This window comes from Ceratotherium simum, chromosome 7, assembly GCF_057802395.1.
Source record: "Ceratotherium simum simum isolate JZ-2026a chromosome 7, ASM5780239v1, whole genome shotgun sequence".
Classification (NCBI taxonomy): domain Eukaryota; kingdom Metazoa; phylum Chordata; class Mammalia; order Perissodactyla; family Rhinocerotidae; genus Ceratotherium; species Ceratotherium simum.
The window spans coordinates 85,209,357-85,223,109 of NC_141906.1; the positions used below are offsets into that span (position 1 = coordinate 85,209,357).

The window sequence follows — 13,753 nt, forward strand, 5'->3', positions numbered from 1 at the left end:
GCTTGTCTTGAGTGCTAAGATGTGTTTCCTGAAGGCAGCATATTGTTGGGTCTTGCTTTTTAATCCATCCTGCCACTCTGTATCTTTTGATTGGAGAGTTCAATCCATTTACATTTAGGGTAATTATTGATATATGAGGGCTTAATGTTGCTGTTTTGTCACTTATTTTCTGGTTCTTTTGCATTTCCTTTGTTTCTTGTCCCATTTGTTTTGGACTGCCAATTCAGTTTGGTTGTTCTGTCTTATGACTCTTCTAGTTTTCTCTTTGTTTATCATATGTGGTTTTGCTTTGATTATTTGTTTAGTGGTGACCTTGAGGTTTGGGCAAAAAATCTTGTGTATGAGATAGTCCATTATCTGATGGCCTCCTATTTCCTTATACTAAGTCAATTCAGTCACTTTCCTCTTCCCCTTCTAAGTTGTCTTTGTTATACCTTATTCTATCTTGTGTTGTGGCTGTGTGTTTACAGTGATGAGGTTAAATTTATTTTTGGTGAATTTCTTCCTTTGATCTTTGAATTGAGTATTTAAGTGGTTGCTAACCTATTCCGGTAAAGATCTACTATTTTTCTGAGTTTGTCTACCTACTTTTCTCCTTCCTCCAAGCTTTGTGTTCCCTTTCTCTTCTGTTTTCAGGCCTGAGGGCCTTCTTGAGTATTTCTTGTAGTGGGGGTCTCGTGGCCATGAACTCCCTTAGCTTTTGTTTATCTGGGAGAGTTACTATTTCTCCATCATATTTGAAGGATATTTTTGCTGGCTAGAGTATTCTTGGCTGAAAGTTTTTGTCTTTCAGTATTTTGAATATATCATTCCAGTCTCTTCTAGCCTGTAAAGTTTCTGTTGAGATGTCCGCTGAGAGCCTGATGGGAGTTCCTTTGTACGTTATTTTTTGCTTTTGTCTAGCTGCCCTTAATATTGTTTCTTTGTCGTTGACAAATAAAATTAAATTATTTGTAATTATGGTGTTCAGGGTCTGTTTGCCAATGTAAATAATCAATATTACCCTTCATATACGTTGTCTAGATCCAAAAAAATACAAATATAAGAGTAATGTGAATTGTTTAATATCCTAAGATACTCTTCAGCTTCCATGTGCAGCAGTTGTAAATATCACATGGAACCATGAATGGAACATGAATAAAAGCAAATAAATGGATGCTGAGCACTACTGGAAATGATAACTTCATTATGCAAGCACCTTTTGCAATTATGATACTCGAGTGGAAGGATTGAACAGGTTAACTTGTCTTCTTTTACCTAACCACTTCCACCATTCATATTCTCCTGCACATTGAAGCATTACCTCTCTCCGATCTTGGCAACAGGCTCCTCACAGCTCTTCAGGACATTCAGATACAGTCATCTTTTGTTTTGAAGACAAACGGCAAAAGATGTGGAGAAGTATTCTATGGAGCCTGAAAGGTATTAGCAAAGAAAGTAGATATTTAGGGTTTACAGTTTATGGGTTATGTTTACCAATACTCAGCACGGGATCTTGAATGACAAAGCATCCATATACTTCTTAATATATATAAAAATATAGGCACTTTTTAAAGCACTGCCCAAGACAGGAAACCCTATTGCCTGAGGCTAAGTTTCATTTCATGACCTTATCCATTTCTGCTCATCAGCTCAGGGCAGAGGAAAGAGAAAGCAGATTGGTTTGTTATCAAAGTCTGAGGCTTATCAAAGTACGAATGCATGAGGTTAAAGAAAGAACACTTTCTGACAAGGAAGAACGTGTATTTTTGAAATAGCAGAACACAGTGTGAAGCCAGAACAAGTGTAATAAACTGAGGAAACTGAGAGATTAGAAGACTGGAAATTCAAAGACTGTTGAAGAGATGTTTGGAAAATATGGTGAAAAAAAGGACTGTGGCCAGAAAGTAGAATTTTAGAATCTTATATCTTGGAGATGAAATAGTTTGACTGTGAGTGAGGTTATATAATTTGGTAGATGAAGCAGTGTGAGGAACATGCCTGGAATTTAAAAGGGTCCTTGTCCTGGATGTAGATGTCACAGAGGATGATGTCTGGGAATGGAAAGCAAAGACTGAGTCTCTTGCTAAAATAAATAAATGAACTTCAATTAAGTAGGGGAAAAGGAGAGATCACCAGCAAAAGTGCAAGTACAGCCCCTGCAAATTATGGGTAATGGCAAGTAGCAAAAGAAGTTGTTGGGAAAGAGCCTGAAACAACATGATGGGTTGAAGTGAAGAGAACTACAGAAAAGGTCAGATGCCATTAGTGGAGTGGATTTCAAAGGAATTTTTTCCTCTGATGTATTTGAGTAGCAGCCTGGAGAGTAGAAAGGAGGCTTAAAAAGCAAGGAGAAAGAGGGAGATGTAAGACAAGTGCAATTCTGCAATTAGAATATCAATATGGGAGATAACTAATCAATCGCAAAGCTGCCTGGACATCAATCAGACTTTCAGTTGTTTAGTAGTAGAGGCAGAGGAAGGAAAGATCCACAAAGATACAGTAAAGGTTGACTGCTGGAAAATACAGCCTTATCCAAAACGTAGCTACCTCCGGTACTGCTGCCTCTGGAGGAGGGTAACCTATTGGGAACGGAGCTGGCAGGCCATTTATGGTGTTTTCTTTTCAGTTCCAGATAAATTTGCTATGAAGAGTCTAACTACTCTTGGAGCCTGGATCTGGATTATATATAGACCCAGCTGTGAGAATTTTAAACGGAGCTCGGTCGCCCACCTCCCAAGCTGAAGGAAGGGCCATCACAACCACACTGGTGAGGTGCGCCGGTGAAGGTAATTGAGACGCAACCCCCGCTCCCCCCGTATCCTCTCAGGTTCTCCTGCGGAGAAAGGCAGGGGAGAGGGGAGAGGAGCTGTAGACCTGTCGTTCCCGTCTGTAGCTTGCGTTAGAATCGCCTGCGCGAACACGGAGCGCCGAGCCCCACCCGCGGAGTTTCGGCTTCTGTAGGTCTGGAGTGGGAGGGAGTATCTGCATTTTGACGAGGTTCACCCGTGCCGGTCGGCACCAGCTGTGTGAGCCACTGCTCCAGGCTGAATCAGGGTGCTAGTTTTAGGGTAGGTCCGGTAAAAGACACCGGCCCCCCTCCCCAGGGTGTAAGCTGGACTTTCTAGGTATTCCCAACCAGTCTCCGAGGGAAGGGCTACTGGTCATGCGTGTCCTCAGCCCCTGGCACGCGGGAAATGGGGTTTGTGGGCAGTGATGAACGAAGTGGGCCGTGGTGGGAGGGGCCGTGGTGGGCCGTGGAGAGGGGAGGACCCGCCCAAGCCTGGACCCTCCGGAGGGGGCGTCCGCTACTACGCGGAGCGAGAGCTCCAGCCTCACTGTCGCGCCGGCTTCCTGACCCCGAGGTGGCCCTGCGCAGTGTCGGCCGGGAAGGGCGTCCCTGTGCGGGTCCAGCCTCCGCATTAGCTGCGCGGGTGGGCGGGCCACGTGGTGAAAGCTCTACGCACTCCAGACGGCGCCCCAAACCGTGAGTTGGCACGACTCCGGGACCCCGGGCCTGCTGCCCCTTCCGCGCTCCGCGCGCTGTTCCCGGGCTGCGGACCCGAGGGGCCTGCGGGGGAGCGCGTCTGCTACAGGATCGGCCCCCCGGGGAGGGGGCGGGTCTGCCGGGCGGAGCGCCGGGCGGCTCAGCCTCTTCTACCCCGCCGAGGGCCGCTGCGGGAGCGGGATCCCCAGCCTGCTGCGGAGTCGCCGGGCGCAGGGTAGGTGGGCGCCGGCCTGGGCGCCCCGCGGAGCCCGGACACCCGCACGACGGCCCCGGGACCTCTCAGCACCTCCCGCACTGGGGGCTCCGTCCCAGCCCTGGGCCCACTCCACAGGCGAGCGCACCGTCCGCGTAGATGGCCCCCTCGGGTTTTCTGTGAAGTCGCCTCATGTTCTGGACTTTTTTTCTCTGGGCCCTTCGTTCAGGTTCCCTGAGGTTCTGCCTTGTCCATTTGGTCATCTCCCGGAAAGTTCTGAGCGTCCTCTGAGCTCACTCATCTCCCCGGACTCTTCCAGCCCACAGTGAGAAGCTGCCTGTCCCTCGAATCACCCCCGAGGGCTGTGCGCGCACTTCTCCCCCACTGTTTGTCCGATTTAATCCCCAGGCCCCCGTCTGTTTCTCCTCTGATTTCTCTAACTTCTACTCATCCCAGCTCTGCCTAAGGTAATACTCATCAGGCCGATAGTAAAGCTGAAGTGTATGGAGGCGACATAGATGTGTTAGTGATTCTGGCAACTCATGCATGTGTTCAAAAGACGTCTGTTGAGCACCTCCTGTGACTGAGGCGCTACCCTGGGTGGTGGGGACACAGCCACGCCCCGTGCATCGTGCTTCCCCTATCTGAGATGGTGCAGCCCGCCCTGCTTTGTTAGGTGACACTGGTTCAGCCTACTTGGACTCATAAAATTTTTGATACATAAGGAAAGGGCATTTGCCCCAGGGCCAGCAGCATAGAGAAAATTATGGGTCACACGAATGATAAGTGTGTTCTGGGAACTGATGAGATGGCATCCTACAGTTGCAGAGAAGTGGAAAACTGGGTTGGAGATAAAAATTGGGACCGTCCCCCTGCCCCCGCAGAGGCAGTTCTTCTACATTCCAGCCAGTGTTTTCTGCTAAGCAGCAAATTATTCGAGTCCATTCCGTAGCAGTTAAATGTCTCTGGCAAATTTCCCAGAGATTATTCTCTGTTTTGTAAAACTTCTTTGAGGCTTGATCTTCTCTAAAATGTAACTGATGTCTGAAAACCTCATTATTTAGCAGGAGACCTTTCCATGCAGCTGTTCTCCCTCGTTAGTGGACATGGCCTTGAGGTGCTGTCTGTCATGAGTCCAGGTGGTGCAGAGGTCAAAGGGACAGCTATACAGAATTCTGCCTTCCAGTGAGGCCACCTCTAACTTCCTGACCATCCTCTAAGGCCAATGCCCCCTCAGTTCCTGCCTCTCTCCCTGCCTCGAGGATGTCTGACCTCCATTCCATCCTGTCTGTTTAGCATGCAGACCTTCCTGGTGAGACTTGTGGGCCTCCTGGGCATGTCTTCAGGGTTATTGGTAATGGCTCAACTTGGAAGAGACCTCTCACCCAGGTATGTTTGAGAAAGAAGGGTTGGGAAGTTTCTCTTTGCACTGGAGTTGTGCCTTGGGCCCCTGAAAGAAAGGCGTTTCTGATTTGCCCATCCTGTGTGTCTTATAGGTAACATCTCTAGGACTTCACACACTTCCTTTGTCCTTGCAGGATGAATCAAACTTTCCTGACTCCCTCCTACATGAGGAACCGCCATGTGGGTCTAAAAGTTGAGGGCTCAAACTTCACACTAGGTGGCTTTCCTTTCCTGATCGTCGCAGGTACTATCCACTATTTCCGTGTGCCCAGGGAGTACTGGAGGGACAGCCTCTTGAAGCTGAAGGCGTGTGGCTTCAACACTGTCACCACGTGAGTGCCCCTAGTAATTATTTCAAGAATTTATGGTCTGAATTTCTAGCTCTGAGACTTCATTAGACCAGTCTAAGGGTGGACCCTTTCAGTACTTTCTTCAGTGTTGTAGGATGGCTCAGTTTCCACTTGGTTCCCAAGAATCTCCGGTAGATAGAGCCTCCTCCAATTGCTGTGACAGGCCTCTGTCTCAACAGGGTCACTATGGACTGCATGTAAGAGTCTAACTTTCAGAGGCAGTGGCAAGTACAGATGGCTGTAGCCTCAGTGGTTCGTAACTACTGCAGCATCTGGGCACTGCAGGCCTCAGTCTTCCCTGGATAGCCTCACTTGCCATAGAAGTCATGGCCCCAGTGATCAGTCCCAGGATAGGATACTGTTGCAGAAAATCTGTCTTTGAAGTTGGGTTTCATTGAGAATTAGGCCTGGCAAGTAATATAATCATCCTCGTTCCGGAAGCTGAAAGTAACAAAAATAAGTAATTTCTTTCTAGCCTTCTTAAGCTTAGAAAGTGCTTGTCCATTACTGTTTTGGTAGTCAGTTTTAGTTGTGTCCTCTTTTTCAATGTTTTCATTTTTAAAATACAGGTTTGGAAGAAGAATATCTGGAATTTAATTTGGTAAATGTTGGGGAATGATGTTTAAAGCATGTCCCCCCTAAATTGTCATACTACCTTTTACATGTCACATCATTTTTCCTCGTTATTTTTTTGCTTTTTTGTAGCAGTGATTCAAACATTGAAATTTCATGAACTATTAAAATTTTAAAAACATTTGTGGACTAAACAGAACTGCCAAGTTTGTTTATTTTTAGTGTCCTTGCTTAGAAAACTAAAGTGCGTCGCCATTATTTCATAAACTGTAAGACATCCTAAGTCACTCAAAGAGGAAGAAGGGCATTATCTCAGAGTAAAGGCAGCCTTATGCGTTGAGTGCATTTATCATTATAAAAAGACTGTGTTGTCTTTTTTTTGTAAACTGTTAACAACTAATCAGCCAAAGTCTTGTAGAGACAAACCTAGAGTCTGACAAAATCAGACTTACTGACTTGCAGGAGGGAGTGAGTTCCAGAGCAGTGGTGGAGTGCCAATATCAACAAAGGGAAGGGGCGAAGAGACCTTTGTAAGATTAGGTTCCCACTGAGCACTCTGAAGGGAACCTAGGAAAAGCAGGGATAAATTCTGGACTGGTTGTTGTTTCTGATGCAGGATTAGAAGTGGGGTTAACTAGGGATTGGGTGCTGGCGTGAGGCGAGGGCAGTTTAGCAGCTGGGTCTCCCTAGAAATAGGTGGGTGTAGCAAAGAGGATCCGGGGTGTCATTGGTGAGGAAGCAATATTCACTCAAAGAGGGGACATTTTACAACTGCTAAACAGTTGTAAAAAATTGGGGGAACAGTGTTTCCTATTAACTTTTCATGTGGCTTTATCTGTGTTTACTTCCCAGTGTGAAAAGAGCAGAGCTGGTTTTTCCTTTTTAGCCAAGCTAATTTTCATTCTTTAAACTTGAACAGGTTTTCAGTCATTAAAAATGTTCACTATGGATTCACAAAAACTTCACCTCAGAGTCAGTAGACCTTACCAGTGTTCGAGAACACAGTGACAGGGTTTATTTCCAGGCTATTGTTGGTTGCATTATATTATCTGTTCATTCTTGCGCTGTCATAACACTTTTAATTTTGATATGCTTAGGTATAGGTTTTTTTTGATATTTATCTTGCTTTGTGTTCTGTGAGCTTCCTGGATCTATGCTTTGCTATCTGTCATTAATTTGAGGAAATTTTAGCCATTATTTCTTCAAATATTTCTTCCTTTCTTTCTTTCCTTATTCTCCTTCTGGTATTCCCATTACATCTATGTTATAACTTTTATAATTGTCCCAGAGTGCTTAGATATTATTTTCCTTTTTTCCATTCTTTTTCTCTTTGCATTTCAGTTTTAGAAGTGTTTGCTGTCATATCTTGAAGCTCACTGATTCTTTCCTTGGCCGTGTCCAGTTTCCTAATGAGCCCATCGATGGCATTCTTCATTTCTGTTACAGTGTTTTTGATCTCGAGCGTTTCCTTTTTATTCTTTCTTACAGTTGCCATCTCTCTGCTTATAGTACCTATCTGTTCTTCCTGTTGTCCGCTTTTTCCTTTAGCGTAGTAGCCACATTTGTTTTAAATTCCCAGTCTAATAATTCCAGAATATCTGCCGTATATGAGTGTGGTTCTCATTCTTGCTTTCAATTGTCCCTCTGGACTGTGTTTCCTGTTTTTTGCATGCCTTATAATTTTTTGTTGAAAGCTGGACATGATCTTGGGTAAAAGGAACTGAGGTACAGAGGCCTCTAGTGTGGAGTTTTCTGTTTACCTGGCCAGCAGTTACTCTGTGTTTACTGTTGGCTGTAAGTGGTTTCAGAGGTTAGAATTTCCTCTTGTGTCTTGTTTTTGTCTCCCCTGTTGTCTTTCATTTTTCCTGGAGATTCCTTCATCAGTAGGGTCTGAGTGTTATAGTTCCTTTAGCTATAATCTGCTTTTATTATCCAGGAGACTTATTAATGTGGTGGCAAGGTATGGGGTGAGGGTAAGCATGCTTCAGTCCTATGATGAAGTCTCAGTCTTTCTGTGAGTCTGAGCTGGGTATTTCCCATCCCCATGTTGAAGGCTGGAGTGTGCTAGATTTGGATATTTCCCTTTCTCCATGTGGCTGCCTAGAGAGGTATTTCCCTTTCCCCAGGGTGGTTAGGCTCTGGCAAAATATTTTCCCTTGAGGGCAGGGTTTTGTTGAGGAGAACAGAATGCTCTGGACTTATTTTAAAATGGCTGCTTTTCCCTGCCCAGCAGGAAGCAGGGGGGCATTTCACTTAGCTCTTCACTGTGAGAACCTGGTAGGGCTTCTGAAGGTAAAATCCATAAAAGTGTGGGGGTTCCCCACAAGACTGCCCCATCCTTCAGAGTTTTTAACTCTCAAACCAGTCTATACTGAGCCTCTAGCAGTTCATCACAGTTTAAATGTTCCTACCAAGGGTGTAAATTCCAGTCCAAGAGCGGGCAAGCTGGAGACCCAAGAAGAGCCGAAGCTTTAGTTTGAGTCTGAAGCAGGAAAAGGCCGATGTCCCAGCTCACAGTCAGGCAGGAGGAGTCCCCTCTTACTCAGCCCTTTTGTTCTGTTCAGCTCTTCAACTGTCTGGATGAGCCCCACTCACGTGAGGGAGGGCAACCTGCTTTACTCGTCTACAGATTCAAATGTTAGTCTTATCCAGAAACACCCTCCAGACACACCCAGAATGACGTTTGACCAGTGTCTGGGCCCCTGTGGCCTGCTCAAGTTGACACATAGTTATACTGGCTGTCTCTGTCTCTCTCCAGTTTTTGGGGGAGTAGTTTTCCCTGTGACCTTAATTCTGTGAGGGATAAAGAAGAGTTGTTGCATTTCAACAGCTTTCAGCTTTTCAGTTTTTTTCTTGTTGTGAGGATGGGAGTGACAACTTCCAGGATCTTTACTTGTTGGACCAGAAACTGGAAGTCTTTATGATGCCTTCTTGCAGTTAAAGAAAAACTTGCTCATTTCCTCTTGTTTTCCTCATTAGGGGGTTTGGACCTAGTACACCCTTCCTGGTAGTGGATATCCTCAATTCCTTTTTTCCCCATTCTTCTTTATTTTATTTTTAAAGTAATATTTCATTGAAGTTTAACATGTATATAGAGTATAAGCATGTAGCTCAGTAAATTTTAATAAAGTGAACGTACTCCTGTAACCAGCTCCCCAAACCTTGTAATATGCCAACAACTCAGAAGCTCTCTCATCCCCCTTACAGTCATGACCTCCCTCCAAAAGATAACTACTACTCGTTCTTCTAACACATATGTTACTTTGGTCTGTTTTTGAATTTGATGTAAATAGAATCGTACAATATGTACTCTTTTGTGTCTGATATCTTTTTCTCAAGATTATGTTTGTGAGATTCATCCATATTGCCACATATTTTAGCTTGTTTCTTCTTATAACTATATAGAATTCCATTGATAATCGTACCAAAATGTATTTATCTTGTGGATAGATATTTGGGTTATTTTTGGGTGTTAGCTATTATAAATAGTGGAGCCATGGACAATTTTATACTTGTCTTTTGATGATACTATGTCAACATTTCTGTTGGGTATACATCTAGGAATGGATGTGATAGAAAATGGGGTAGGTATATGTTCAACTTTAGTAAAAATGTCTACTAGTTTTCCAAAGATTCCAAAGACTTTACAAAGTCAGTGGCATTATGTACGGTCACACTGTTTTGCAAGCATCTCCACTGTCAATGTCCAGAACTTTTTCATCATCCCACACTGAAACTCTGAACCCCTTAAATAATAACTTCCCATTCTCTTCTCTCTCCAGTCCCTGGTAACCAGTCTCCTACTTTCTGTCTCTGAGTTTGACTACTCTAGGTACCTCATATACCTGGAATCATACAATATTTGTCTTTTTTATGTCTGGCTTATTTCACTTAGCATAAAGTGCAAGGTTCATTTATGTTGTGTCATGTGTCAGATTTCATTCCTTTTAAGACTGAATGATATCCCATTGTATGTATGTACTATATTTTGTTTATCCATTCATCCATGGATAGTTACTTGGGCTGTTTCTGCCTTTTGGCTAGTGTGAATAATATTGTTATGAACATACTTGTTATGAACAATGTTCAATTGTTATGAACATTGGTGTGTAAATATCTGAGTTCCTACTTTCAGTTATTTTGTGTATATACCCAGAAGTGGAATTGTAATTCTATGTTTAATTTTTTGAGAAACCCTCATGATGTTTTCCACAGGCACTGCATTGTTTTACATTCCTACCAGCATTGGACAAGCATTCCAATTTCTCCACATTTGTGCCAACACTTGTTTTCTGTTTGTTTTTTTTTAAATAGTCATCCTAATGATGTGAAGTGGTATCACATTGTGGTTTGGATTTGCATTTCCCTAATGATACAGATGCTGAGCATCTTTTCATGTGTTTATTGTCCATTTGCATACACTTTTTTGAGGATATACCTGTTCAAGTCCTTTGCCCATTTTTGAATTGGGTAGTTTGTTTTTTTATTGTTGAGTTGTAGGAATTCTTTACATATTCCAGATATTAATCCCTTATCATATATGTAATGCAAATATTTTCTCCTATTCTGTGAGTTATATTCTGTTGATAGTGTTCTTTGATGCACAAAAGTTTTAAATTTTCATGAAGTCCAATTCATCTGTTTTTCCTTTTGTTGCTTGTGCCTTTGTTGTCATATCCAAGAAATTATTGCCAAATCCAATGTCATGAAGCTTTTCTTCAATGTTTTCTTCTAAGAGTTTTATAGTATTAGTTTCTAAAATGTGAGCTTCATGAGGGCAGGGATTTTTTTGTCTGTGTTATTGATGTTAATAGCCTTGATACTTATAATAGTACCTGATGCATAGTAAGTGCCCAGAAAATATTTATGAATGATTTCTGTATGTTTCTCTATTTTTTTCAGTTTTTATATTAACTTTATAAAATGAATTTACTTTGATTTGACATGGGTTACACAGCATGGAATCTTGGAATTTGATTCTTATAATTAAGAAAATAATTTACTAAAAACATTTTGATGATGGTGTTTGTACAGTGTTTTGTGTGTAGAGAGTTATTGCAATTTTCTTACATTTTCTAATTAGGTTTTCTGCTTCTATTCAGATAGGTAATTTCTATTTTTTAAAAAAATTTTCCACTTACTAGAGTTTTCCAAATTTCTTTGTACACAATTTTGGCATAATATTTGATGAACTATTTTTATATCCTTTACCATATTAGGTCTATTCCCTTTTAATTTCCAATTTCCCATGCTTTGTTTTCCTAACTTTATTTTTTTAAATTATTTTTCAGCTTTATTGAGGTATAATTGACATGAAATTGTAATTTATTTATTTAATTAAAAAATCTTTTTGTACAGTGCAATGAATTTTAGTGTCCTCCCTTTTGGGGAGGAGAGACCACACTCCCCATTTTGGGAGGCATCCCAAAGGTTGTCTGGCACTTTGGTACAGGAAGGATTTGGTCCAATCTCTTGTTGCCTTAGGGAGCTGAAAGGCACATAAAGTTGGTGGCTCAAATCCCTCTGGGCTGGGGTTGGGCAGAAGGTAGACAGGGAGGTGGTTTGTGCACATGGGCAGAGCATGAGTGGAGGCTCAAGTTCTTGTTGACAGAGATCCTGGATGGGTGCTGGGGCAGCCAAGGGCAGCTTGAGAGCTGAGGCTGGGTAAATGCTGCTGTGGTGGTCCTCATCTGCACAGTCCACCAGCTTCCTTACACTGGAACCATGGATGGATCTTGCTCTGGGCCCCCTCCACAGAGTCGCTGGTGTGGATGACATTCCTGCTGATGTGGATGTTGAGGTCTCCTTGATGGTGCCAGGGGCAACCTCAGCTGAATCAGTGTGGACCACGTTGGAGCCTTCCAAGACCACGGCCCCACAGACCATGACCACTGCAGGGCTGGAGCTCCTATAGCTGGTGAGGGCTAAGAGGAAGGGCTTCCTCAGCAGGTCGCAGGTCATGGTGGTGCTCAGCAAGGATGCGTCTCCGGAACCTACAGCATCTTTGTCGCCACCTGCTTGAAGCCTGTCCTCTCAAAACACTAGATCTCATTCCTGATGACTTGCCTGTGCACCCCATCTGGCTTCACTGTGATCAGAGTCCACTCTTGGGTCCAGGAGGGCCCGCCTGAGCAGGGGTGCATGAGCCATCTCAGGCTGGGCAGATGGGCCACACAGCTGCCCCACAGCAAGGCACACCTGAAGAGGCTGCCCAGGCTGCCTGGCAGCCATGAGGAGCATTCCCCCTGATGCCCAAGCCCCCCCAAAGGAGCCCCTGTAATATATTTAAAGTGTATAAAGTGATGATTTGATATATGTATAAATTGTGAAAGGATTCCCACCCACAATCCAGTTACTTAGCACATACATCACCTCATTTATTTACCTTTTTTTGTTTGTTTGTTTTGGTGAGAACATTTAAGATCTACTCCTTTAGCATATTTCAGTTATATAATATAGTATTATCAATTATAGTCACCGTGTTAAACATTAGATCCTCAGACCTTATTCATCTTATAGCTGAAAGTTTGTTCCCTTTTACCAACCTTTCCTCATTTCCCCTACTCCTCAGGCTCTGACAACCACCATTGTACTCTGTTACCATGAGTTCTATTTTTTTTTCTTTTCTTTTTTTAGATTCCACATATAAATGATACCATATGGTATTTGTCTTTCACTGTCTGGCTTATTTCACTTAGCATAATGCCCTCCATGTTCATATATACTGTTGCGAAAAACAGGATTTCCTTCTTTTTTAAGGCTGAATAATATTCTACTGTATATATGTATATCACATTTTCTTGATCCATTTATCTGGCATTGGACACTTAGGTTGTTTCCCTACATTAGCTGTTGTGAATAATGCTGCTATGAACATGAGAGTACGGATATCTCTTTGATATAGTGATTTGTTTCCTTTGGATGTGTACCCAAAAATAGGATCACTGGATCATATAATAGTTTTATTTTCAATTTTTTGAGGAATCTCCATACTGTTTTCCATAGTGGCTGCACCAATTTACATTCCCACCACCAGTGCACAAGGGTTCCCTTTGTTCCACATCCTAGCCGACAGTTGTTATCTCGTCTTTTTGGTAATAGAAATCCTAACAGCTTGAGGTGATATCTCATTGTGGCTTTGATTTGCATTTCCCCAATGATTAGGGATGTTGAGAACCTTTTCATGTACCTGTTGGACGTTTGTATATCTTCTTTGCAAAAATGTTTATTCAAGTCCTTTGCCCATTTTTTAATTGAGTTATTTGTATTTTTGCTATTGGGTTGTATGAGTTCCTTGTATATTGGATATTAATCCCTTATCAGATTTGCAAATTCTATCAGATTTGCAGTTTTGCAAATATTTTCTCCCATTCAGTGGGTTTCTTTTTCATTTTATTGATGGTTTTCTTTGCCATGCAGAAGCTTTTTAGTTTGGTGTAGTCCTTCTTATTTTTTTTTTTTGCTTTTATTGCCTTTGCTTTTGTTGTCAAATCCAAATAATCATTCCCAAGGCTGATGTCAAGGAGTTTACCCCTGTGTTTTCCTAGGACTTTTATGATTTTGCATCTTATGTTTAAGTCTTTAATCCATTTTGAGTTGATTTTTGTATGTGGTGTAAGATAGTGACCTAGTTTCATTCTTTTGCATGTGGCTGTCCAGTTTTCCCAACACCATCTATTGAAGAGACTATCCCTTCCCCATTGTACTTATATTCTTGGCTCTTCTGTCATAAATTAATTGACCATA

At 42.6% G+C, this 13,753-nt stretch overlaps 1 protein-coding gene and 1 pseudogene across 1 annotated transcript in view; one reads left to right on the top strand and one right to left on the bottom strand.

The window, feature by feature from the left end:
- Positions 1 to 4,855: 4,855 nt before the first annotated feature.
- The window catches only part of LOC106803134 (beta-galactosidase-1-like protein 2), a 38,924-nt gene continuing 30,026 nt past the window's right edge, over positions 4,856 to 13,753 (top strand). The window contains exons 1-2 of the mRNA XM_087434066.1: positions 4,856 to 5,069; positions 5,219 to 5,416. Of these exons, the coding sequence (XP_087290192.1) occupies positions 4,906 to 5,069; positions 5,219 to 5,416 (362 nt within the window). The 5' untranslated portion in view covers positions 4,856 to 4,905. The remainder of the gene's footprint in view (positions 5,070 to 5,218; positions 5,417 to 13,753) is intronic.
- Positions 11,345 to 12,611, bottom strand: LOC147916738 (nucleoside diphosphate kinase D, mitochondrial pseudogene; annotated as a pseudogene).